The sequence below is a fragment of the Tenrec ecaudatus genome, chromosome 6 (assembly GCF_050624435.1).
Source record: "Tenrec ecaudatus isolate mTenEca1 chromosome 6, mTenEca1.hap1, whole genome shotgun sequence".
In the NCBI taxonomy this organism is placed as follows: domain Eukaryota; kingdom Metazoa; phylum Chordata; class Mammalia; order Afrosoricida; family Tenrecidae; genus Tenrec; species Tenrec ecaudatus.
The window spans coordinates 80,032,132-80,058,021 of record NC_134535.1 but is presented as its reverse complement, the minus strand read 5'-3'; the positions used below and the strand labels follow the sequence as shown (position 1 = coordinate 80,058,021).

The following is a 25,890-nucleotide window of genomic DNA, read 5'->3' as shown; positions in this document are numbered from 1 at the left end:
CAGGTTGCCTGGACACCTCCTGAAGACACTTGCTTCCAAGTCTCTTGCAGCTGCATCTCATCATTCACCTCAGAGAACACAAACAAGGGGGGCACTCAGGGCTTAGCTACTTAGTTCCAAAGAAGGGGGCAAGAAAACACACCCGATGACTCAGACAATGGGGCAGGAGACCACCAGTGACAGAAGTTGAGGGCTCCCTCTCCAAGTACGCTGATACTTGCCACTGTTTGCTACAGATAGGAAATCAGAACCTGCTCTGATGTGCTCCACTATGAGGCCTAGAACACAGCCCCCCCTCCAAACAAAAAAGATATTTGGGGGTACTACAGCAATCTGGAAACAAACCCTTGCTCACAGAGGGTGAAGGTGGGTGGTTTGGTAGGGGGCAAGCTCGTCCTGGACTTTGTGAACTATTGAGATCTACTGTCATTTGAAAGGAGAAAAAAAGCGTTTTCACTTTCTCTAGCCTTTAACTCTGGACCTCTGCTCTCGTTTCAGCCGTGCCAGTGTGTGCGTTGTGCCCTCTCCTCATTCGTGGAGTGGGTTGAGTGATTCGGTCAGGTACTTGTTTCGTGAAGTGCCTATTTCCAGGGATGTAGATGAGCTCGGCTTAATCCCTACCTCCAGGAACCAGGCATCTAATTTGCAAGAGGTCTCACGCAGAGGCACTAGGTTCTTGTAGACCGTGTTATTCGGGGAGAGAAGGCAGAGACGGGCAGGGCTGAAAGTCTACATCCGTAGGAAGGCATGAGAACAACTTGAAAGACGGCACAAACAGCCCGTTGTGGGTGTAGTACATGGGAAGACAGCATTAAAACTGAGTGGCAGGCAGACTGTTTGAACAGGGAAATGACGATTCCAGTCCTGGAGGGCTGCGTGGAGGATCAGCCTAGCAGTTGTGGGTGGAAGTAAGTGCTACTGGCAGGAGACTGGAGGCTTAAGATCAGGTGAGGTTACTGCAATAGAAAGGGCAGTGGCAGAGGGAACAGAACCCAGTAGTCAACACCTAACATCCAGGCAGTTCTGCAAGTCAACTCGTTAATTGCTACTAACTCAATCCTCGAGGCAAATGACCAGCCATTAGCGGTTAAGCCTGTTCAAAATGGAGGACGAGATGAACACTTCCTACAAGCAGAGAGTAAGAGACCAGTGAGCCCAGGCGCATGTTGATTTTAAAACTAGCACCAGCCTCTAAGCCTTGTACTCTCACTAGGGCACTTAGCCAACTGTGGGGAAAGAATATACACAGGAGACTCAAGAAACATCTTTATTAATACAGTATTTATTTGTCTTCCCTCTGTCAAACCCTGAGCCAATTTCTTTCCCCGGGCTGCCTGGGGAGGTGCAGGGAAAGCAGACATATAGGGCAGACGAGGCGCGGGACAGAGAACTCTGGGAGGTGAAGCAGGCTCCTTCACATGGCGAAGAGGATGAGGAAGGCCACCATCAGGCAGAAAAGCCCCATGGCCTCCGAGAGGGCGAAGCCCAGGATGGCGTAGGAGAAGAGCTGCTGCTTCAGAGAAGGGTTCCTGGGAGGAAGGAAGGAAAGGGACTGAATGTCTGGTCCACACACGACACACAACCAGAACATTAAAGGCAGGTTCGGGGAGAATTCCCTCTTAGAACTCATCTTATGTAATGAACCTTTCCGGGTGATACGATCATGTCCAAATTCTGGCTCTGGCACACAAAGGTTCTCTATGGCCTGAGTGAGGGGCACGGACAACCCTGAATCCTTTCACATGATCCAGGAGAAACTTTACTTCCTCTGGTGAAGCAGCCCCATCACTGTTATCATTCAAGACCACTAGGCCTGGACACTTAAAGCAGGACGGTAGAGGCAATCAAACAGCAGGGTCAATCCAGAGTAATGCTTTCAAACCGACAGCAGCAGAACCCGGAAGCATGAGGCAGCAACTCAAACGTAAAAGACGTGAGGGATTTGAGAAGGCCTGTTTGGCTCCTCTGGACTTAGGACAGTCTTTAGAGAGACATCATCCACACCCTAGGGTTATACAGAACACAATTTAAAGTAAAACAACACCAACAATAAAACCCCCTCACTGTTCTACAGGACAATGGGAGAACTGCTTTCTTCTACTCCAAGAGTCCAACGATTTTAGGCCTGAAGAAGGAATAATTTGTGGACGGGGTGGGAGAGTGGCTTAGATGATAACAGACATTAACTATGGCAAAAATAACCCCTGACTTTGAACATGTACACATTTCTCTCCTTCGGACCCCTCGGGGCACGTCCAGAAAGCACCACCAAATCCGAACAGACTCAAGGATACCCAGGCAGGCAGGCTCCTCGTTTCACATAAGTCCTGAAAAATAGATCCATTCCCCCGACAACATTAAGTGAGCCTGCTGGCCTCTTGAGGATTAATTTAGCTCTAACATGCATTGCTTTAAGTCAGCTGGGACCAAATTGTCCCGGGAGGTTGGCTGCAGAGGCGCTTTTCCCAGGAGTGACAGAGGGGAATTCCGGGGATGGGGGAAAACAGCAGTCAAGTTACTATGCTGGCTGAGGCTGTAGTAGACCAGGGAATGCAAACTTTTGTGTGTGTGTAAGGGCCAGAGAACAAATATTTGAGGCATTGTGGGCTCAAATAGGTTTCTGTTGTGTAATTAAAAACACAAAACAAAACAAAAACCTACCACCAACAGAAACCACCTTTAAAAATGTAAAAAGTTGAGATTGTACAAGTATACAAAAGCAGGTTTGGCTCTTGGGTTTTAGATTCCCAGCCCCTGCTCTAGACCAAAGCTAGAAAATTTAGGAGAATTTTCTTCAACGTAAGAAAATTTTCTAAAAAAAGAAAAAAATTTCCATACTTGTATTTCAAACAGGGATTAGCCAAGTTGTGGCATCTGAGAACTTGAGACGCGGCTAAGTGACTGAGAGATGAGACACCTGAAACTTCACCTATTGCTAACTAACTACAACTTGAATCCAAATAGCTGTATGTGGCTAGTAGCTACCAGATAGATGCTTGTAAAGCTTACCAACACCAAATAATTCCACTCGGACCTTTAACAAGCTTATCAAAGGGATCAACTGATCTTACCTGGCATAACCAATGATGAGGCTCCCAAATACAGTCCCAATGCCAGCTCCAGAGCCGGCCACTCCAACTGTGGCAGCCCCGGCCCCAATGAACTTGGCGGCTGTGTCAATGTCCTTGGAGACGGCGCTGGTTTGGAAGCTGCGACTAGGGATGCGTGAGGTCAGGGGACGTGGGGCTGTCCAGCTGCTGAAGCGCTATGAAGAGGAGGTAGAACGAGAGCACGCATTTTAGGGAAGCCTCTTGCGCTGTAGACTTTTTGCTATTTAAACCCTTTACAAGGTCAAATCCCAGTTTTCCTCCCAAATAAAAGATCTTTTTTACTTCCTGGAAAACTGTGGGTAAGCAGAGCTCTGCTTAGAGTAAGAGGTGGATTTCAAATGCTTTCAAGAGTCAGGTGTGGTCTGGCCATCTGAGCCCGAGGCCCTGGGCTGGGCCAGTGCAGAGAGCTTTTGGGGACCCGGATGCTTCCCACTGAAGGCTGAAAACTAAGCTGAAGACTGCAGTTCACAGAAACATCCCTGGCCCGTGCTGACTCACGCAGATAGGGTATTTAAATGCCCCCGCCACTAAAGGCAGTTTTGCTCTCGGATTATTGTCCTCGGCACTCCCCCTACTGGTTCTAGAGGGTAACCTTCCTCACCTCAACCACTACCCCTAGAATGCTTACCTCGTCTGTCAGTGTCTCAGGCCGTTTCTGCACCAAAACAGACAGTGGTCGGCTAAGCAGCTGGGAGGTGCTCCTGACCTGGTGGGCAGGAAGATGGAAAGAGGCCGTGGAGAGGGGTTTCTGAATCGCGGCATTGCTTACACCCACAGGGAGGAGCTTCCACCCTCACACTTAACCAGAATCTTGGATCATTCTTCCTTAATTCTAGCTCATTCTAGATTCAAGCACACCACCACTCCTCTTGCTTCCCGGGGACCTTCTGAGCCACAAGGGTTCATACTCTTTTACAACAAAAGAAAACTAAACCCCGAAACATTTGCTTCACTTAATAAGCGACGAAGATATGTTGAGTCCATCCAGCCTTCAACAAGGCAACCAAGGATTGGGGCCGGAAGGGACCCCTTTCCCTGAACACAGCCTTCCAGACAGTGGACACAAAGCCCCATACTTCAAATGTCCCCTAGTGGTCTGTCTGACCATAAGCCAGGCAATATGGATTTTAAAGTCAGATAGTTTTAGATTCAAATCTTAGCTCTAGATCAGCTAGCTGTGTGACCTAAGGGCAAGTGACTTAATCTCCTCTATCCAACCAGGGTTGTTTTGAGGAGTACATGAGATTGTGTACTGGTAAACTCAGTGCCAGCCACATGGTAAATATTGGGGGAGGGGCAGGGGGAAGGAGGGAGATCTAATAACATCAATCCTTTTCCGTTATAAATTGATGAGTCAATTGCTTCCACAACCTATTGCCATTTCTTCCATCCAGCCGCTTCTGAGATAAAAAACGTTTCCTACGTAGATTGATGTATATTTTAGCTTTCCCAACCAATTTCACCTGGCTCTGGCTCTCTTTTCCAATACCGGGCAAGAGCCGGCATACGGTGCCAATGCTGCCCAAGTTACACTGGCTGCTTCATGTTCACTCAAGGCTGGCTGGGTTCCGCTACGTAGGAACTCTTTCGTCTCAGGACGCAGAACAATCTTATCTCGGTCTACACTTTCACCTACTTTCCGTAGAAGATGGCTGAATGAGAGCAATTACCTAGCCACTCTGGGACATGGGTTACAGAGGTGCCCGTAAGCATCCACTCTCTTCTCAGGCCACCACAGCAGAAGGCCTTTCCTCCTGCCAAACCTCCACCTTCCTCCGACTCCCCTGTGAGGAACAGGGTCCGGTGGCAAGGAGACAGGATGCCCCTCCAAATGGCAGATACTCACCAGGGAAGGGGTGGAGACGAATTTGGCGCAGGCGTACATTTTTAGGGGGTGAGGGGCAGTAGCAGGCGAGCTGGAATGACAGAAGCGGCATGGCATCATACATTGTCCTCACTAAACTGCATCATTAGCAGAGAAAGTCCAGAGAGTAGAGTGACTTCCCTTCAACCCTGAAATCATTTCTTCCTGAAACCCCACAGCTTCCAAGATATCCTTATCATCAAATGGCCTCCCCTGTCCTGAGCCAGGGGCTTACTTAATCCTAGCTGTAGGACAGTAAGTCACCTCCGTAGCATCATACATTGGGGTGTCAGAGGAATTTTCCCAGACTGCCCTTTGCCTGTTTCTTAGCTCCTACTCGAGTAAAACCCTTCTCAAAACTTCATTGCCCATTAAGGAAATAAAAGGCAACTTAAAAACTGGAATCTTTATATTCTAGATAGCCGTTGGATCTTTTTTTTTTACTGAATAACAGGAATATTTTATCGCTCAGAACACTTCTATTTCCTGTATTAACGGATTAGGGAAGATCTGTGAGAAACCCTGTCAGTACTCTAATTAGTAGTGACTATTTAAATATTCTTGTCACCGTCACACAATTTTGTATGCCCAACATTTAAAAACAGTCCTGACACACAGCAGGTGTCTTAGTTACAGAACTCAACTACTCTGAGATGAGATATGGTGTGCAAGATATGGGAAACCTGAGGTTTCCCAAAGTGGAGTGAGAGGTCTACCGGGACCAGAATCACCCGGCATGTGGATGTGAGGTTAAAAATGCTGATTGCAATAAATTGTAAAAAAAGAAAGAAAATAATTAGGGCAAAGAATGTACAGATGTGCTTTATACAATTGATGTATGTATATGTATGGATTGTGATGAGTTGTATGAGCCCCTAATAAAATGTTTAAAAAAAATGCTGACTGCTGGGCTCCCCACCTTAGACTCAAGTGGAGTCTCACAGTCAAGTACACTCCAGGGATAAGGACCAAGTATCTGCATTTCAAACAAGCTTATCAAATGATTCTTACATGTACTTAATTTGGAGAGACACAGTGTATGTTTTCTAATAAATCTTTGTCTAAAAGAGTAATTACTTTGGCCCTTGCTTAAGTAATGAATTGTACTCAAGACTGTCCCAAGTTTCACCCCCCACTGGATCCAGAACTTACATTATTTTTAGATTAATGGGTGTTTTCAAACATTAGTCCTGTCTAGAACTCTTGACTTCTGCACATGAGGGGTTTCCAGAAAGTTTGTGGAAAAACCCATTATCTTCCAACTTCATTTTCCATGAACTTTTTGATGCCCCTCATATGTAAATTAAATCCAGTGCTGAGGTTTTCACACAGTATAATCCAAGCTTCTTTAAAGCTTACAATTAAAAAGTAGGGTTTTTTTCCCCCCTCTCTCAATAAGTAACTAAACCTCAATACCCTTGTTGGTAAAAGGTATTGTAAAACCTCAATACCCTTGTTTGTGACACGTAGAATTAGATAAGGTAACATATGTCTCCCAAACCAAACTCAGTGCCCGCCACTGAGTCCGTTCCAACTCATGGCGACCCTGTAGGACAAGGTGGAACTGTCCCTGTGAATTTCTCAGACTGTAAGTCTTCAGGAGAGTAGAAAGCCTCATCTTTCTTTCTCAGGAGGCACTGCTGGTTTCTAACTGCTGACTTTGCAATAAGCAGCCCAATGTGTAACATAACAGCGGTGCCACCAGGGCTGTTGAGCTTTGAGATGCTTTAAGCCCACAATAAGGGTGACAATTACGGCAGAACCATGGTGGCATGACAAACCAATGTCGTCAGGAACGCTGCTGCTGAAAGGTCAGCAGTTCAAGTGTCCAAGTCACTCCTAGGCTCCCACAAAGCCATGTGGCCTTGAGAACCCCGTGGGGCAGTTCTACCCGGTTGTCACTCCGAGTGGCGATGGACTGGGCTTTAGGTTAGAGTAAGGGGCACTTCCCATTGGCTGCTAAGCTGGGCACGTTTGCCACAGTTTGCCTGTAACCCCCTGGGCACATCAAGAATCTGCGCTCCTCAATCATCAGCCTCTTTCCCAACTTAATCGTTCCCTTGCTTAAATCGTGTCCTCCCGAGAGCAGTCAGGAAGGCTGGCCAGCTGGCCAGTGGACATTCTCTAACGGACACCCGTGCTTCTCAGGCCACTTGAGCATGTCTTCAACGTTCCCGCCAAGAAAGGTAGGGGACTGCTGGGAGGCCTGGGCTCTCGCAGGCCACGCGCGGTCTGGCCGCTCTGGCCACTTCATCGCCTTCACCGTCGAGGTTTACATTGAGGGTTGCTGACCAGAGGGCGTGGCTTTAGACGCCCCACTCTCTCCTCGGCTCGGGCACCTCAGGTTCTGAGAGTCGGGGGCGACGCAAAGCGAGGAAGGGACTCGAGGAGAAAGAGAGAGCACGTGGGGGGCTTGACAAGTCCGCGAGGGGCCGCGGATGAGGAAAGAGCGTGTGGAAGGCTGCGTCCGGCCCGGTGAAAAGCAGCACTCTGGCCGGCTCCAAGGCACCCTCCCCCCGCGAGAGGCCCAAGATGGCGCCGGGCCCGCGCGGCTGGAGGTCACCGACACGCGGAAGGGGGAGCCAGCCCTACGGCGCGGCCATACCGGGAGTCGGGGCGGGCGCGGAGACTGGGCGAGCGCATGCAAAATCAAGGCCTTAAAGCATCAGCGCGAGGCCGGGTGCCCCACGCGCGTGCGCGGCGCCAAGCGGGCGGCGAGGCCCCAAGGCCTTACCTGCTCCTAGTGCAGAGAAGACAGAGAGGGGAGGGGGCGGGGATAGCGGGAAGGGAGGCTCGACGCATGCGCAGCCCAGGCCAACGAGTCGCTCGGCGGGATAGAACGACTAAAGCGGGCGCTGCGGGCCGGGGCGCTACAGCGCCGCCCGCCAGCTCGGTGGCGCCCTCCGCGCCAGTCGCTCCACCTGGCGTTTGAGAGGAGAAACTGCAGGCAGAGCCGATCGGGTGATGGGCACTGAGTTGGAATCACGCACCCGGGTCCTCTTTCCGAGCATGTGCAGTCACGTGCAACCCCCCCCAAAAATTACCCTACCCAGAAAACTGGTGTTAAATAGTATAAACTCGAGATTGGGCTACACTGTCCAAAAGGAGCAAAGTGAAGCCACTGGGCGCTTGCTTGCCGTGGCCCGGAGACGCGGGCACTGCGCTCAGTGGGTGGACAGTGGTGGGCGGCTCTGGTCTCTGCCTTACTCCCCTGATCAGTTTTGAGGTGAGGACGTCAGCAGCGCCGGGCCAGAGTACAGGGGCTAAGGAGTGACTTAGGATCCCGGCACCCTGGTCCTACACCTGGGGCGTGCGCCAGCCTCTAGGTTCTGAGAAGCCCCTGGGCGACCTCGAGGCTGAGCGGCGCCCGGAAAGGCCCTCGCGTGCCCTCTGCTCCTCCTCTCCTGCAGGCTGGACGGGGCTTCCCGGCCGCCTGTCCCCCGGCCTTTGGAGGGGAGAGGGCAGCCAGGCCTCCGCAGTGCCCGCGGCCGTCGGGACACGGTGCGCGAGCGAGACGGGGAAAGCTCACGGACCCCCATAAAAAATAAAAAGAAAGCCGCGGCTGTAAATAAAGCCAAATCCGCCACCCTCTGCGGGGCCGTTTGTCCTCCCCTCCTTGGCCCCGTCCTTCCCGCCGCCCCTGCCGGCTCCGGGCCCCGCGGCGCCCCGGCCCCGAGCTCCTCCATTTAATCGGATTTGGGAGAAGGGGAGGATAAATCACGGCAGCAGCTTTACGGTCCCGGAGGAGAGGCGAGCCGCAGCCAGGCACACCCCGGCCGGCGATAAAAAGCGCCGCTGAAAGCCCACGGAGCAATTTCCCGGGACCCCGAGCGGCGCCGTTACAGGAATGTAATTTTGCCCGGATGAGGCCCCGAGTTTAATTATCCTCGCGGAGGAATTTCAATGCGGCCAATCCATCTTGCAGGCGGGCGGCAGAGGGATTTATATGGGCCCGTTATTTCACACCGAACCTCCATCTGCATTTTTATGGCCCCGAGCTTCTTTCCGAAGGGGAGGGTTGGGAGTGGGGCGCGAGCGGAGAAGCGGGCGCGAGAAAAAGAGTGGGGGCACTTCCCACTTTTCCTAAACCCGAGACCCAGCTCCGTTGAGATCCTCCCGAGGTCCCCTGAAATGCCCACATCTCTCCCGGGTCCCGTGGACGAGGGGAGGGGGGAGCTAAGGAAGGGGGCTGGCACCCCGGGGAATCAATCACTCAACAGGTATTTCCAGGGAGCAAACGGTGCCCGGCTCCTCCGCGCAAGATGTTGTCAGGCGATGACAGGGAAAGACAGGTTAGTTAGCAAGGGACTTGTCCCCACTCTTAGCATCCCTCCTGCGGGGCAGAAAGTTCCAGGAGCCGCCCTCACAACCGGACATCCCCGACAATCCCAGAGGAGCCTCCATCCGAGGGCCCGGTGGGAAGCTCACGCTGCTGCTCCCAACGTTGTGACAGCCGGGATGTTTTTCCACTTTACCGGAGTGGGCTCCGCATTCACACCGACCTGGCTTCCCACCTCTGTGACCTTGGGCAAGCTGTTAACCCCTCTAAAGCGATTTCCTCTTCCGTAAAATGGGGATAATATGGGATAACATTGCAATAACCAAAAGCCCAAACCCACGGCCATCAAGTCTGTTTCACCTCCCAGTGACCTTGCAGGAGAGTCGCCAAGGCTGACATTTCTCTGAAGGAGACTGCCCCAACTTTCTCCCGCCTACTGCCAACCTTTCGGTTGGCGACCCAGCAGCTGCGTAACCAGGGTGCCACCAGCACTCTGGGATCCTCAGTAAGAGTCCGCGAATGCTAGCAATTTTTATCATGGAGTACTGCAATCCCATTCGTCATTGCTCCCTAGAGAGATGGATAATTCTTGCCAGTTCCCGGCCATCATGTCTGTCGCCTGCAACCACTAACGGATCACTGAACTTTTCCACCTACACACATATGCAAAGGCAGATGATTGGACAAGTTTGTGGTCTAAAGTTTGTGGAGAGGGCTGAGAATCCTTGGGGCGTCTGTTGCTAAGCATTCTGAAGCACAGAATTAGATGAGGAGGGAAGTAAGTGGTCGTTGGAGGTATGTGAGGGATAGGTGAATTTGAAAACACCGAAAATGATACAAGATTAGGCTGAGCGTCTAGGGATGTGTCTAACCATGATCTTGAGGCATAATTCTTTCATTTCACTGAGGAAAAGCTTGGGCCCAGGAAGGAAAGGGTGTGGAGTCAGAACCAGCCTTTCCAATCAGTCCCTTTCTTTTGCTACCAGACCATGTAACAAGGTTGGCCTGATTGGCCAGTTCTTCTAATGACTGCTAGTGGCAGATTCTGACTGGTTGGCAACTCCCAGCACAGTGATGACGGTGGAGGGGGGGCGGTGGTGGGGGGATGAGATGGATCTTTTCTGTCTCAGGATTGGTTAAATACCTTCCGGTGGGGAGGGAGGCAGAGACTCATTTTAATTGACTGGATGGGCTAGGAGGGAGGTTCAGCATCTTCCACATAGAAATTCTGAAGTGTCCTTTTCTACAAAGGTCACCAAGAAAGGATCTTGATTGGTTCATGCACGTTCGCCTTTAGATGGGACACACAGTCAGCTACCGGGAGAAAAATCAAGAGACTCGTTCAGGCATGCCACCGTTTAATCTGAAACCCCAAGTAATGAGCGAAACAAGAAGGATAAACAGAAATGCAAAGAAAAAAATCGCAAAACCCATTTATTTTGCCTTCTCTGTGGCTTGATTTGATGGTGGTCCAGGCGAGCTGCTAATCTGAAAAAGGGGCCGTTCACACTCCCCAGTCCCACTCAGGGAGAGGCTGTGGCAGTCTGTTTCCACAGGCATCCCAGCCTGGGAACTTTTCTGGGTCCGTTCTACTCTGTCTTACAGGGTCAATATGACCCAGTGCCACATTGGGTTGGGTATTTTTGTTGTTGTTTGTTTGTTTGTTTGTTAGTGGTTTAAGATGAAGCAACCTTATGATGCATTTTTTGCAAGGTTTGATGTTGCCAACCTCTGGCTAGTACCAAACCTGCTATTAACTAGTTCTGTTTTCCTCATTTAGAAATGCCAGTAGTAAGTGACCTCTAAGGTTCTTTACATTCATTTTCCAAGATTCTCTTCCTGCAAGCCGGAAATTTAATAAAAGTAATACTTTTGTGCTGTCAATACGACTTTTCCTGAGCACTTCTACGTATTTGTGATTGTCAGTTTCAAGCTCTCGGGCTGTTGTTGATGGACGGGCCCTGACTGATGAACTTCCTACTTTCCTTTGCTGAATTAGGACAGCAGGACTGTGAAGCTCCTCGCTGAATTAACCGCCCTGCTCCTAGACAAAGAAGATAGATAGGAGAAGGCAAAGACTCTTCAGTGACTAGGTTGAGGTCGTGCAAACAGCGAAGCACTTGGCTGCTTCCTGAAAGGTTAGCATGTTAAACCTACCAGAAGGACTTTGGAAGAAAGGCCTAGTGCTAGTGCTTTGATGGATCACCGCTGTGGAAGCCCTCCCTAGAAGGCACAGTTCTAGTCTGCCACAGGCGGGATGGGGTTGCAGTGAGTTGGAATTCATTCATTGGCAGCGGATACGGAGGAGATCAGTGGGAAAGTCTATGGCTGATGGATGACCAAGAAAGTGTTTTTATTGCGAAAGAAGCTAAGTTCCTTTGAATTCATATGATGAATTTGTATCTATTCCACATATCTATACAGGAGCCATCAGTAAGCTCTATACGAACAGATTTAGTCCCTGCTATTTGGTGACTTCCAAGCTAAGGAAGGCACACAAACATAACAAAAAAAAATAAAAGGTACTGAGATATATTGTGAAGTACTGTGGACAGCAGGATCTGAGGTTTTGATTTTGGGATAAAAAACCCAGCATCAATTGCCCTTGAATTGATTCCAGGGCATAATGTTCCTCTGTGTGTCAAAGGGCTGTGTTCCATAAGAGTTTCAGTCATTACTAGGACTTTCTTAGAAGGTCTCTTTGTGTGGATTTGAACCTCTAACGTTTCATCACCAGCCCAGTATATTAACCGTTTGTATCACCTGGAACGCCTAGATTTAGGGATACTATTAACTAATTATGTGGCTTTGAGGAAATCATGTTATCGCTCTATGGACTTTGTTTCTAGGTCCATAAAATATAAGAAGGCACTAGAAGATTCCAAATGTCTTTTTCAGCCTCACCTATGTATTAAGTAGCATCAGTCTGACTTTCCTGGCCTGCCCTCACCTCCTGTGGCTTCAACAAATCAATAACTATTTAGTAAGCGTCTATGCTACAGATTGTGAATGGGAATAAAAAAAATAGAAAGCACGATTACTTGTCTTCATAAATTTAAAAAGCCATCGTGGATTAACTTGTGTCACCTCCGAATGTGTGGGCCACGAGTCTCTACGTTCTGCCAGTTGTGTCCTGATGTGATTTAACAGTTTCGAGTGCTAGAGCCCTCCCCACGACAGGAGCTGACGTGAGGGGACAAGGTGGGATGCAACACCCTTACCATCATTGCTCGGACTGGAGGTCAGGAAAGTTTTCCTGCATGTGGCCCACCTTGCTTTTTATCTTAAAAGAGAGCAAATGAAATCAAACAGAGCTCAAGGAACCGGCCTACCGCTGTGGTCAAGTTGAGACTATTAAGAGTGAAGGGGTGGAGTTTAACCTGTGGATCTTTCCACCCACCGGCTTGTGGTCTTCCCGCATTTGGCACCGTTGCATGGCTGTGTGAGTCTAAAAAGGAATTTATGGACTGGTATCAACATATGGGGTACTATCAGACTTTTGGGATAATATAATATGGGCTTGATATAGACTGGGCTGGGATGTTTTCTTAATGTACAATTGCTTTTTGACGTAAAGTGCTCTCGTACACACATATGATTACCCATGAATTTATTTCTTTAGACAACCCAGACTAACACAACCACCAAGAAAGAAGAGCTTGGAGTGGCATGCATTCTTTGGACCCAGGGTCCCTGTGCTAGGAACCTTCTACACCCAGGGAAAGATTGGTCCCAAGACACATGGAGATCTTCCAGGAACACTGGGCCCACGCATGCTGGGAGGAGACAATGACCTTCCTCTTAACCTGTGAGCCCACAGGACAAAAAGCACCTGAGTGTGAACAGGACAGCCAGCCTCATGAGCTGTGAAAGAGTACTTTTCTGCTTGCTAACATTTGCCACTTGTGAGCTTTTTGTTAAGACAAAGGGCAAAATCACGAAGGCGCACACTTCAATATCTATGAATGTGCAGCAGGATTTCAGAGGAGGCTGTTTGGATAATCAGAGTCGAGGACTCAGGATGACTCCCAGCCGAATTTTATCAGTGGAGCACCATAAGCAAGTTAGGGGTTTTATTTCAAAGAATGTTGAAAACCATTTTAGTGGCATATAATTCACATACCATACAATTCAAGAAGTGTCCAATCATCACCACAATCAATTTTAGATAGGTGATTTCTTTCTTAAAAATTAAAACCTAATTAGTTGAATTTTAAAAAGGATGAATGTGATACATAGTCATTCATTCAACATACATTTATTAAGTTTCTGCTACGCACCAGATGCTATGCTAGGTGCTGGGAGCACAAGCATCAACAAAGCGTAATACCGGCGTAAAAATATTCACGTCCCCCCACAAAAAATCTGTGATTTCTCAGATGATATATTTTACAGAGATGATAAAGCATAATAAAAAGGGCACCCCATGAAGCCATGCCCCACCCAGTTTAAGAAAGCAACGTTCCAGTACTACTGAAGGCTCCCATGTCCTCTTCTCCTATAAAAACCCCATCTTTATCATTTCTTAATTTTACCCCCCAAAATATTGCCACATGCTGTCTATTTGGTTCCCTCCTCCTGCCTTTTTCCCTTTCCTTTTTTAGAAAACCGCATTCTCAGGGTGTTTGTAGACTTTTTTTTTTTTTTTTTAGTTTAGTAGTTTTTATGAGTTAGGAATACAACGTCTTTTTTTTTTTAAGTCCATTGATTTTTATTATTCTTGCAAATCTCTCTAATGGCAAGCTTAGTTGAAGAGATCTGAATCTTCTTAGCTCTTTTTGGTATGTCGTTTTTTTTTGTTTGTAGACTTTTTAAGAAGAAAGCTTTGTATTGTGAATTAGATGAAGGTTTGCAGAGCCAACGACAGTTTCCCTCAACACTTCATACACATTCTGGTTCACCTCCTCCACTGCATCCCCTCCGTGGACCACCACGGATCCCATTTCTTCCCTATGTTGCCTGTTTCCATTCCTCCCTTTCTAGCCCTCTGAAAGTGGTCCTTGGGTAAATGCTGCCCTGTGCATCTGAAGTGGTTATTGATTCTAACACAGAAGTGAGTTCACTTCCAAACCTGAGGGTAAAGGCCATGGTCCTGAGGATCCCAGCAGTCTCTATGCAACCAGTAGGTCTCGTTTTAGATTTTGAGTTCGGCTCCGCCTTTTCCTCTCGCTCCATCCAGGGCACTCTAATAGGATCCTTTTTGCAGTCATTGGTAGGGGCCCCAGCTCATTCTTTTGGAGCCTAATGTTTTCGTGACTCATTAGTCCTTTTGGACTAATTACTCCATAGACCTTCCGATTTGATCATTCTTCTTTCCGTCAGTTGGGCGAGAGCAGGCCTTGCACCTGAGATAGCTGTGCACCAGCTCTTACCACTCCTATTAGGACGTAGAACATTGTCTTTGTGAATTACGTATGCCAACTGACCTTGGTGTCCTCAAAACCATGGTCTTGATCCCCCAGGACCCCTGCTTCACTGCCTCAAGGGGTTTGGCTCGGACAAGCTTTCATACATCAGTCCTCGGTGTGCCCACCACAGTCATGGAGCAAGAGTGAACACACCAGTATTCTCAGTCAAACCTGTACGCATTTGCAGGTCTCCTCCCCTCTCCCTTGCCCACCTGTTCAGCCTGTGTGGCTACCCTAGTATGTTTGCACACTTCTTTGACGTGTTGTTTTCTTTTTTTGACGTGTTCTTTTCATTTAACATTATCTTTCTAAGATTTATGCATGTTGATGCCGGTGCGTGCTGTCTGAATGATTTCAACTTACAGCAACCCTGTGGGACAGAGTCAAACTGCCCCATGGGGCTTCCTAGGCTGCAAAATTGACCAGAGCACCTGGTTTGTTTGTTTCTTTATTCTCTCCCATGGAATTGCTGGTGGGTTAAAATGACTGGCCTTTCGGCCAATGAGCTGAGTGTCTTAACCACTGTGCCACAAGCCTTCTGTTGTCAGAGGCTACTGAGTCCATCCTGACTCATAGTGGCCCTGTGTCCAACGGGATGAGATGCTGCCTGGTCCTGCACCAGCCTCACAATCATTCTCATGTCTGAGCCCGTTGCTGCAGCTACGTGTCAATCCACCTTGCCCAGGGCCTTCCTCTTTCTACTCTACCAAGCATGATGTCCTTCTCCAGGGACTGACATCTCCCGTCCACAGGGACCAAGTCCATGAGATGAAGTGCTGCCCTCCTTGCTTTTAAGGAGCATTTTGGTTGTACTTCTTCCATGGCAGATTGACTTATTGTTTTGGAAGACCATGGTATTTTTGATATTCTTTGCTTAGCACTACAATTCAAATGCATTGATTCTTTTTCAGTCTGACTTATTCAATGTCTAAGTTTCACATGCGTATGAGACCACGGGAGGAAAAAAAAAAAAAGCTCGCAGTTCCATGTCAGTAATGACAAGTAATGACACCGGTCAGAATGGCCTGAAGCATCATTCTGCCCCAAGACAGATGTATAAACAGAATAGCTGATATAATTGCTTATCTGGGACGGGGGTGGGGTGTGAGTTGGGAGCAACCAATGAATGTGGGAAGGGTGAGGGAACACTGGAACTGACTGTGATGATGTATACATAACTTTAAAAAAGCGATTTAACTATGAAAGTATATGATACATGAATATTATATCAAGAAAAAAAAAGATAATTCTATGGCTTGGGTCAGGTGCACCTTAGTCTTCAAAGTAATCTTGCTTTACAACACTTTAAGAGGTCTTGTGCAGCAGATTTCCCCAATGCAATGTTGATGTAGGAAGCTGTACTTTATTCATTTTCATTGTGTATTGTCATAATTAATGTTCTTTAATTTACCTCTCTAATTTCTAATATTCTTTACTTAATCTCTCCGGGTTCTAATATCCATGGTGGTGGCTACATCAAATTTAATTTGGTCATTAAAATGATCAAGTTGTAGTGCCAGGGAGAAATGCGCAGAGCAGTTGTTTACCAGGACAAGTTACAAAGTTTCAGGTCTGCTAATAAATGTCCAAAGGGACATACCACTCTGCTTTAAGCCCCAGCCCAAGCATTCAGCTCAAGCTCTGTGGGTTAGCAAACCCAGGTCCCTGAATTAAGTGCCCAGGGCCACCCCACTCCAGTAAGTCCCAGCCTGAAAGCATGCAGCTCCACTTCTTTGGGCCAGTAAGCCCATCTCCCCCAATTAAGTGCCCAGAGGCACCCCACTCTGCAAGCCAGCCTCCTGCACAAATGCCTTCCTTCCACCAGCTGTGTGGGTTGGGAAGTCCACCACACTGCTCCACGCTCCGGCTCCTGGTTCTGCTGCTGCTTCTCTGATGATATGGCTGACATGCAGATCCAAGAGGTTCACTACATGAGAATCTCTGGTTCAGAGCACATGGTCCACTCCTGACTCTTGCTGGTAATGAGATCCCTGCTCCTACTTCTCAGAGGGCTCCTTTTATACGCAGCAGGACGCCACTCTAGGGAATCTTGTTTGTAATTACTCACAAGTGAATTTTATCAGTATCTCCCCCACCTTCTTCCCAGACCCCTGCAGGGAAAAGTTGTTGGGTGGGATTTAGAGGCTTTGGCTAGAAGAACCATGTTCCATAATTCACTGCCCCTGCACATTGACATAATTCATCAGTGTATTGAGTCATTGAATATTTGGGTTGTTTCCGGGGTTTTTTTTGCCCTTAAAAACAGTGCTGCTTTAAGCATGTCTTTACATGTCTCCTTGTACACACGAGTAAGAGATTCTTCAGGATATAAAAAGGGATTATTGGGTTGTAGAATATGAATATCTTCCATTTTCCAAGACAGTGTCAATTTGTTTTCCAATATTTATGCCCATTAAAGTATATGAGCTTCTGTTGCTACATATTCTTGCTAGCACTTAGTATTTAGTCAATCTGTTGGGTATAAAATGGAATTTCAGGGTAGTTTGGATTGTATTTCTCTGATTATTAATGAGATTGAGCCTCTTTTCTTATATTTATTGGCCATTCGTGTTTCCTCTTCTGTGATATGCCTATTCATGTGTGCCTTTTGTCCATGTTCCTATTAGGTTGTCTGTCATCTCCCTATTGATTTTTAAGAATTAACAAATACATCTATTCTAGTACGAATTCTTTGTTAGTGACAGCTATCCACTCCAGTGTGAAGAGGGGCCGGAATTTTAGCAGAGGCTTAGAGGGATGGATGATTTCAGTTCCAGCAGAGTTCTCATTTGGTGGGATTAATTAATTCTTAATTCATCCATCAAATATTTATTGAATGTCTAGCCAGGCATCATGCTAGCGCCGAGAATACAAATACAGCTCCCGTTTTCCCACCCCTCACCATTTCTAACGTCTATGACAGTCCAAGGCTCCGAGGTGTCTTGCTGAGCCATGATAATAGCCTCCTCACCGGACTCCCTGCTTCCATTCTTCCCAACATCTTACTTTCCACAGAGTAAGTAGCTAAATGACCTTTTAAAATGCAGATCCGGCTACTTCTTTGCTGGAAACGTCCCAATAGATTTCCAGTCTTCTTAGAAAATGAGGGTCCAGCTACGCTCGTCCTGACTCCTACTGACCTCGGAGGCACTCAGGCCCTCGCCTGGTCCCACTGCGTCGGAACACTCTTCCCACACACAACCCTTGCCTGTTCTTTTTCATTTCATTCAGGTCTCATCTCAAGTAGCAATTCCACAGCGAGGCCTTTTCTGACCGCTCTAGCCAACAGCCACCACCTCCCCTTCTGTTATTTACTTATTTCAGCACGTCTCCCATTTTCATTTTGCAGTGTCCTTCCTCCTCTCACCCCCTGCCTCCTTCCCCCCAACTAGAAGTTGAGCTCCCCAGGAGGAGGGACCTTGTTCAGCTCTCTAGTTGCAGCATTTAGAACAGCGCCTGGTACACACTAGGCTCGCAATGAAACGTTGTGAATGATTAGATCAGTAAACAGTGAAAAATAGTGAAACTTTGCCCTGATAAAGTTGATGGTCTTGAATGAGCGCAAGGAACTGTTGGCAGGAACAGAGATTGCCAGGAGAACAAACAAATCCGGCTCGTCTCGGAAGAAGAACGGTCCGGATGCTCCTTAGATGCAAAGACGGCAAGACTGCCTCTCGCACACTGTGGACATGTCATCAAGGGAAAGCAGTCTGCGTGGCGAAATAGACGGCCGTTGAAAAAGGAGGTGGATGGCACCGAGCTTCAACGACGAGCTTCAACATCACGAGGGCGAGCGCGCAAGACCAGGCAACTGAGTCGCTCTGTTGCCCATGTTGTTAGATGCCATGGAGTCAGTTCCAGGCCCTGGTGACCCTCTGCTCCACAGAGGGGAACGCTGCCCAGTCCTGTGCCATTCTCACAAGGGGTCCGAATGCGGAGCCCAAGGCTGCAGCCACGGGGTCAGTCCATCGCATTGAGGGCGGCCCTGTCCTCTTTTCCCTGCACTTGGAGTCAGAACCACCCGGGCAGGGAGGGCGCTCACAGGAGGCTGTTGCCCCCGCCCAGGGGGAGCTGGTGGTGGTCGGACCTCCCCAGGACAGTGAGGACTGAGAGAAGTAGCTAAAGCGCAGAGGGAGCTAGAAGGAAGAAGGAGCGGACAGCAGGGGGGTATGAAGGTTAAGGTGGCGCTCAGTTTTCCGGCCATGCCTTCTTCCCAAGCTAGTCTTTCCTTCCATCTCAGTTTCTGGGAACCATCCCCACCGGCTTCACCACCTAGGAGCCTTACCCGCTAGACCAGCGCTTCTCAACCTCCCTCAGGCCGTGGCCCTTTAAGACAGTTCCTCATGTGGTGGTGACCCCCCAACCAGAAAATTATTTTCGTGGCTACTTCATCACTGTAAGTTTGCTACTGTTATGAATCGTCATGTAAACATCTGATAGGCGGGGTGCATTTTCATTGTTACAAATTGAACGTTATTAAAGCATACTGATGAGTCACTAAACAATATGTCATTCTAGATTGTGAACTATTTGTTTCTAATGACAAATAAATGAAATTTTGTCTTGAAGCATGGTGTAGCATGGGTAACAGTCTTCACGCCTGGTACACGTATGTGGGCGTATCTGCATGTGGGCGGACCCACCTGGGGACTATAGAGGAGCGGTGTCTTGGTTCCTACGACCATTGGAAGTATGTGTTTTCCGATAGTTGAGACCCACAGGTGGAGAGCCGCTGCTCTAGACTGACCCTCCCCCTCAGCTTGTACCTCAGGATGCTGTCATGCGTCTAGTCTTTTGTTGGGCTTCATTTTCTCCCCACTAAAATAAATGGAAACTCTCTTCCTGATGTTTCCAGCCGTGCCTACACCACGACGAGGCCCCGCCTTTCTGGATTCGCCCTCGCTTCTAATATCATCGAAGTTCATCTGAGAACAAGGGCCTTTCTCAGTATCTCCTCACAGATGCTGACACAGACTCCTGGACCCGAGGGACAGAGGAATGGCGGGAGAGACGGGAAAATGAGCACGTGCGGACTGTCAGTCAGTCACATCTTTTCCAGGTTGGACATATCAGACGTGGTGGCAGCTGTGAATGGGCAGGCGTGAAGAAACCATCCTCTCAGGTGGAACAAGAGCTTCCAGGTGAGAAAGGTCTATTTGGGTAGCTGGGACTCGAAGAGCAGGCAGCTGCGTGGAGAGCTTGTCTGTGGCCGTGCCAGTGGCACTTGGAACTCGTTCTTCCGGGCCAGTCACGGTTGATGAAGTGACACCTGAGTGGGCCTGACTTTGTAAACCGTGAGTGCGCTGGCATGGTAATCCAAGTGGGAGAATGACAAATTGATACCTGCTGGGAACGTCTTCTCCCTCCTGGAAAACAAGGGCCGCATACTCGGTGCTTAGCAACCACATCTCTTACAGGGCAGCATCAGAACCAACAAGATGCCCCTGGGCCCAGTTCTCTGAAAAAGAGGCCCAGGCTAGCCCGCCCCACTTTGAACGCTCTCCTGCAGCCGGTTCCGGAGACAGCTCCGCAGCACTCTCCCAGCCCAGGGCTTCAAAGAGTCACGTTCCCCAAATGGTTCTCATGTCAATGTTTGGAAAGTCCCATTTGTTCTGTCCACTACATTGGCTGTAAGTGAATCTGTTCAAACCGATTCAAAGCCCTCCTTCCTGACATCAAGAACAGGGGGAAGGTAGGAGGGGGAAAGAGTGTTACGGTGAGATGGAGGGGCTCAGCACAGATGGAAAAATAGAGCTCCACACCCTAATGCCTACACATTTCAAAGTCGTCAATCAAAACGAACAACTATGAAGTCAAACATGCTCTACGTGGCTTAGCTTGACATCATACGTCTTACTATGAACTGGGGGTGGTTATATTGAGAGTGCTGGACCTCCTCCAGCCTCCAGCCTGACCCCTTCGCTTTGCATCCTCAGTTCTACTTGGCCATTTGAGGGTCCTCACATGAAACTGTGTGCCCACGGCAGCTGCATCTCTCCACTCCGTCCACATTCTAGGCCAACAGGACTTGGGGTATGCACCCAGCAGTTGGGTCACTGCTCTTAGCAGATTAGACCCCAGGAAGAACCCCAGGCAGGTTTGGGATGTAGCTTTGGCTGCCGGGCCGGGGATCCTTGTGTCCTGTGTCCTGTGAGTGTGTTCTAGGAAGAGGTCGGCATGGGCTCTGGGGAGACTTTCCTCGGTGATTTTGAGTACTCTTCGCTTTAGAGGCAGAGACTCTCTACAAAGAGTGGGTAGAAGCCCTCTTCCTACATCAAAAGGCAAGAGTTCTGAAATCATATAGACCTGGGTGGACTCCCTCGCTCTTCTCAGACCCTGAGCAATCTTCCTGACCATCAGGTTCCTTATATACTATAAACCCCTACACATCATAGTGAAATCTCTTATGGAAGGCGATTGCCACATCTTTTGCCCTTGGAGTGGCTTGTGGGTTTGAACCACTAACCTCTTGGTTAGCCAACAGAGTGCTTAATGTGAAGATGTACCAGCAGGCTCCATTCACTTACAAAAAGGGGGTTGTAACACTCATCTCAGGGGCTTATTGCGAGAATTAAATAAGCTAATATGTGCAGAGCACCTGGTATTAATAACCACCACTTAGCTCATATCGATTTCCTTTTTATTTACCACTATCCTTCCCTCAAAGTATCTATGGAGGCAGGGGGAGGGGGGAACATGAAGCTTTGTAAGGTAATGCTTCCTGGCAGGCGCGTATGTGAGTGAAAGGGGCTTATAATAATCTAGCAATAATCCCAACTCGGACTAGGACCATGTGGGAGAAACGGGAAGCGTGAACTGTCTTGTGTGCAGATAAATGAGAAATGGTAATGGCGTAATTGCTTTTACAATCTGTTTTGTTGAGGGTAGCAGCTGGTTACGGTTTTGATTCTTGGCTTTCAGCTTAAGGAAAAGGAAGAAAAGGTGTGAATAATCTGAGACAGTACAGAATCCAGGCCTCATTTCCTGGTCACCAGGAACATGGCCAGAGAAGCACCCAGTTGCCAACACACATGGGTTCAGTTTTTCAAATGCACAGACGAATCTTTTTTTTTTTTTTTAATCAGGGGAGAGCGCGAACGCAGTCCCCCACTACCACAAATTATGCAGTCGAGTTTCCCACATTTGGGGAAATCGCAGGGGTCAGCACATCCGGAGTGCAATGGATAAGCCTCGCCCTGGGAAAACCACCTTCGTGATCATGGTATCTCCCCTGCCAGGTAAGTATGCACAGACGAATCTTGGGATCAAGTTAGTCTTGTCTTTGTCCCTGAGCATGCGCAGGTCCTCCCCACCTGCTGCCACTCTTGTTCTCGCAGCCCGCATGGCTTGCCCCCCATCTCCTGTTCGGAATTCTCATTCTAACCTGCCTCCTTCCAGTGTATCATTCCTCATACCTTCCCTGGCTCTCTTCCTAGTCTCTATGGCCTAGAACTAGGGTCTTACTGCATGCATGGCTGTCTTGCATTGTTCTCCTACTCTGTCATGCGCGCCATCTTGTCTTCTCCACATAATTAAGGCCAGGGACCATATTTCTGTTTCTCTTCCACATCCTGTGGGGTCTGTGCATTCATTTGATATACATTTATTGAGTTTCCATGTGCCCGAAATTGTGTTAGATGATGCGGATGCAAAGATAAATGATTTTTATATGTGTATATAGATGTATATATAGATAATACAGGTTACACACACCCACATATACTCTTCACTGGAGGAGCTAATAATGGAATGTACTCACGGCTTGATAAAGGCCTATAAAAATGTTGAGCACATAATGGGCCCTCAATATAAGTTTGATGGATTGATGAACCATGCTGCTTCTCAGCTAAGCATTCAATGACTGAATGAAACAACTGGACTCACTAGCCAATGGCACAGCTGCTCCAGGTGTACCGCCCCCATAAGACCCTAGTTCCTGCAGGTTTTGATAGGAGGAGGCAAGTTTGGGGCAGAAAAGGGTCTTTAGAATGATCACTGTCTTTTCAAGGCAGTGTTCATGTCTTTCTTTAGAAACTAGTGATGAAATCACAAATCATGGTGCAGGCCTTGGTGAATACCTTTTGCCAGATTGTGTCATTCAAGGTCTTGAGTTATAAGAACGACAGCCACACTTCTTGTGTGCTGAGCATTGTATTGATGTCTTTACATGAATTAATTAAGTCGGAACAATAACCTTGTAAAGGAACTATTATTATTCCCACTTTACAGAAGAGTAGCCCGAGGCAAAGCTAGTAAATGGTAGAATCAGGGTTGGAGCCCAGGCATTCTGATTTCCCAACATGCTGTCTACACAATGGGTTGGAGAGTGAAGGACTCAGTAACGGAGCTGGCCCTGCCCTACCTCCCTGTGAAAGTTGGAGGTCTCTGGTCTCCAGCCTCTTCCAATTACACAGTGAAAACGTGACAACACTGGCTGGAAAGCTAATTCTACTGCACCCAAGTCTCTTGCTTTTTCTCCCTCCAGCCTTCGCTGGTGGGAAATCTGTGGTGATCTTCTGCATCTCATCTTCCCCCTTCCTGTAGTATCAAGGGCAGCTGGTGGTATGCGTGTTGTCATTCATAAGAGGAGTGTCATTTTTAAGACGTTAAGTGGGAGGCCTTTGATGGCTTAGTAAAAGGTTTGGCAGATGCGGAGTAGAGAGAGAGCTGCAGAAGAAGGAAGCCTGACCGCTCCGGTGACCCCGTGCCTCAGCTCCTAAGCTTAAATGTGAATAATTCCTAGTATGCTTGCTACCTTATAGTCCAACCCAGGTGGTGGGTGAAAGGCAGGGTCCAAACCAGATCTGAATGTGGAGTTGGAAGGACATTTTCAAGAGGCTGAAGCCTGGTCACATGAAAGGACAGGATGGCCCAAACTGCCCAGGTCTTCCAGAGTATCCCTTCATAGATGGGATTTGGCTGCCTGCATAAGCAGACAAAGGATAATTATCGGGGAGTGTGCAGAGTTGGCTGTAGCAGTGTGCTAAGTTTTTGTTTGCTGTACCCCTCAGGTTGTTCTTTGATGTACTCCCCCTCTTTCTGCATATCAAAGATAGGCTACAATTTCTGCTCTACCCAGGCAGTCTCTCCATGGAGCCTCAGCTGAGGTGCCTGCTGGTGTCCGCCCCCCTAGGGTTTCAACACCTGGTGGCCTGGCAGAACAGCCTTTGTGTCCCTGCCTGGGCCTCCAATGTCATCATTTTTCAGAATCATTAGCATGGATCTTGGTTCTCCTATCTGCTTTCTGAAAACCTGCTTCTCCATCCCTGTCTAAAAATCTAGGAGCCTGGGAAGAATGATTTGGAAGCAGCTCTTTTCTCTCTCTCTCTCTCTCTCTCTCTCTCTCTCTCTCTCTCTCTCTCTCTCTCTCTCTCTCTCTCTCCCTCCCTCCCTCCCTCCCTCCCTCCCTCCCTCTCTCTCTCTCTCTCTCTCTCTCTCAAGACACTCTCCTCCTAGGAGCTGGGTCTACCCCGCTAGGATCTTTCTCAGGTTACAGAAGGGCAATGTCTTGAAGCATCTCTTCCTATGTTGGCTGCATTTAGGGTGGCTTCGGTATTTAAGCCAGTCTCTGTGTGAGTGGAAAAGTGTTGGTAAACGTATTTCCCTTAAGCAGAAGGTCATTTTGATTGTAGATTCGATTTCTAAGTCGTGGGGGTGGGGGTGAGAGAAAATGTCTTGTCTTGCTTCATGGGGGAGAGGGGTACTAGAAGTCTTGGTCTTTCTCGTTCCGAAAACCTGCAGTTTTGGAAAAAACTCCGGGTACGATGGGGTGAACCGGTGGAAACTTCTATTACAAAGCAGCACACAAACATTTGGAAATGAGTTACTGTCAGAAGAACAGTTTCAAGAGTCTGGGAGGGCAGAATGAGGGCCGGAATGGACGGTGGGCGCCCAGGGCAGGATGCCGATCTGAGACTTGGGCGATGCTGCTTGCGGCGTGAAGCGGGGTGGGGGGGGAAATCGTAGCCGCGGGCAGGTACAGCCCCGCCGCCTTTGGGGGTCACGGGTGGGGGGGGTGGGGGCGCAGGCCCCCAGCCAAGGCTCTCGGCGGGCCCTGCCTGGCGAGCCTCCGGCTCTCGCCTCCTCCCCTGCCTTCGCCAGGGCCGCCCCTGCACACGCACTCCTGGGCTCCCCCTCGATAATCTCTTGACATCTCTTCAAATCCAATTACCGAATTAATTGACGTGCGAACCCAGAAGCACACCGAAAGCGGCGGCGGCAGGCGCGGGCGGCTCAGATTGATCCTCCGGCCTCCGCAGGCCCGGCCCGGCGAGATTTACTGGGCCTCGAACACCGCGACAGGGCAAACCTTGGATGAATCATGTTTTTCGCCCGGCCTCATAATTTAGTCGCTCTTTTTTCCCCTCCCTGCCTTTTCTTCTCTTTTTTATCAGTGGCAACAGAGACGGCGTCCTCATCAGCTTCAATTACAAATATTAAGCCCCCGGACAGCCCTTTGACAGAGAGGCGCCCGCACCCCCCCCTTCGGCCCGCCCCCCTAAATCATCCCCGAATTAACATCACAATCGGCGGCTGTCGCGCGTCCGCATGGAAATGGAGGCGGATTGCCGGCGCCCGGCCGCGCGCAGCCCTGAGGGCTCGCGGCTCGCGGAGGCCGCCCGGCCGCGGGGCCGGCAGGGGGCGCTGCAGGCGGAGGGCGCCGCGTGGCGGTGGGCGGGGCGCCGGCGGGCTGGTGGGAGAGGGGTCGGGTGGGGGGCGCGGGAGTGGAGGAGGAAGAGGGGCCCGGGAGGCCGGAGGGCCCGGGGTTGGGGGGAGCCTGGCGGAAGGAGGGGGACCTCCGGGGCTGGGTGGCCGAGAGAGAAGCCCGGGCTGCAAGGGTTAGGCCCCGGGGGAAGGGGGTTTATGCAGATGAATGCAAATGAAGGCTCCCTGGCTGCAGGTTTGGAAACGGTCCCCACACAAACCTTTGGGGGACCCCTGGCCACCTTGACCGCTCGCAGGGTCCGCGGGGCACCTGGGGTCCAGCGGTGTGACCAGATAGGCGCTTTGAGTTAAGCGGGGACGGTGAATGTGAGGCAAGATCGCTCCATTCTCTGAGCGTGTCGTGTGTGTGTGTGTGTGTGTGTGTGTGTGTGTGTGTGTGTGTGTGTGTGTGTGTGTGTGTGTGTGTGTGTGTGTGTGTGTGTGTGTGTGTGTGTGTGTGTGTGTGTGTGTGTGTGTGTGTGTGTGTGTGTGTGTGTGTGTGTGTGTGTGTGTGTGTGTGTGTGT

General features: G+C 49.2%; 1 protein-coding gene, 1 long non-coding RNA gene and 1 other non-coding gene across 4 annotated transcripts; 1 reads left to right on the top strand and 2 right to left on the bottom strand.

Moving 5' to 3' along the window:
- Nucleotides 1-1,266: 1,266 nt before the first annotated feature.
- ATP5MC2 (ATP synthase membrane subunit c locus 2) lies at nt 1,267-7,787 on the bottom strand. Of its 2 annotated transcripts, none has more exons than XM_075551572.1 (5): nt 7,709-7,787; nt 4,957-5,026; nt 3,739-3,816; nt 3,072-3,265; nt 1,267-1,529 (listed from the first exon to the last, which is right to left on the bottom strand). In XM_075551572.1, exons 1-5 carry the CDS (start codon nt 7,774-7,776, stop codon nt 1,415-1,417), a joined length of 525 nt encoding a protein of 174 aa, XP_075407687.1. In that variant the 5' UTR covers nt 7,777-7,787; the 3' UTR covers nt 1,267-1,414. The 2 variants fall into 2 exon arrangements, with proteins under 2 accessions (XP_075407687.1, XP_075407688.1); XM_075551573.1 differs by lacking the exon at nt 7,709-7,787 and adding an exon at nt 7,580-7,684.
- LOC142450084 (uncharacterized) lies at nt 6,987-21,871 on the top strand. Its single transcript, XR_012784909.1, has 3 exons — nt 6,987-7,160; nt 19,721-19,802; nt 21,747-21,871. It is a non-coding gene; the product is annotated as an uncharacterized LOC142450084 (long non-coding RNA).
- Nucleotides 21,744-21,907, bottom strand: LOC142452078 (U1 spliceosomal RNA). The gene has a single exon (XR_012785140.1). It is a non-coding gene; the product is annotated as a U1 spliceosomal RNA (small nuclear RNA).
- Between the last annotated feature and the right edge of the window lie 3,983 nt (nt 21,908-25,890).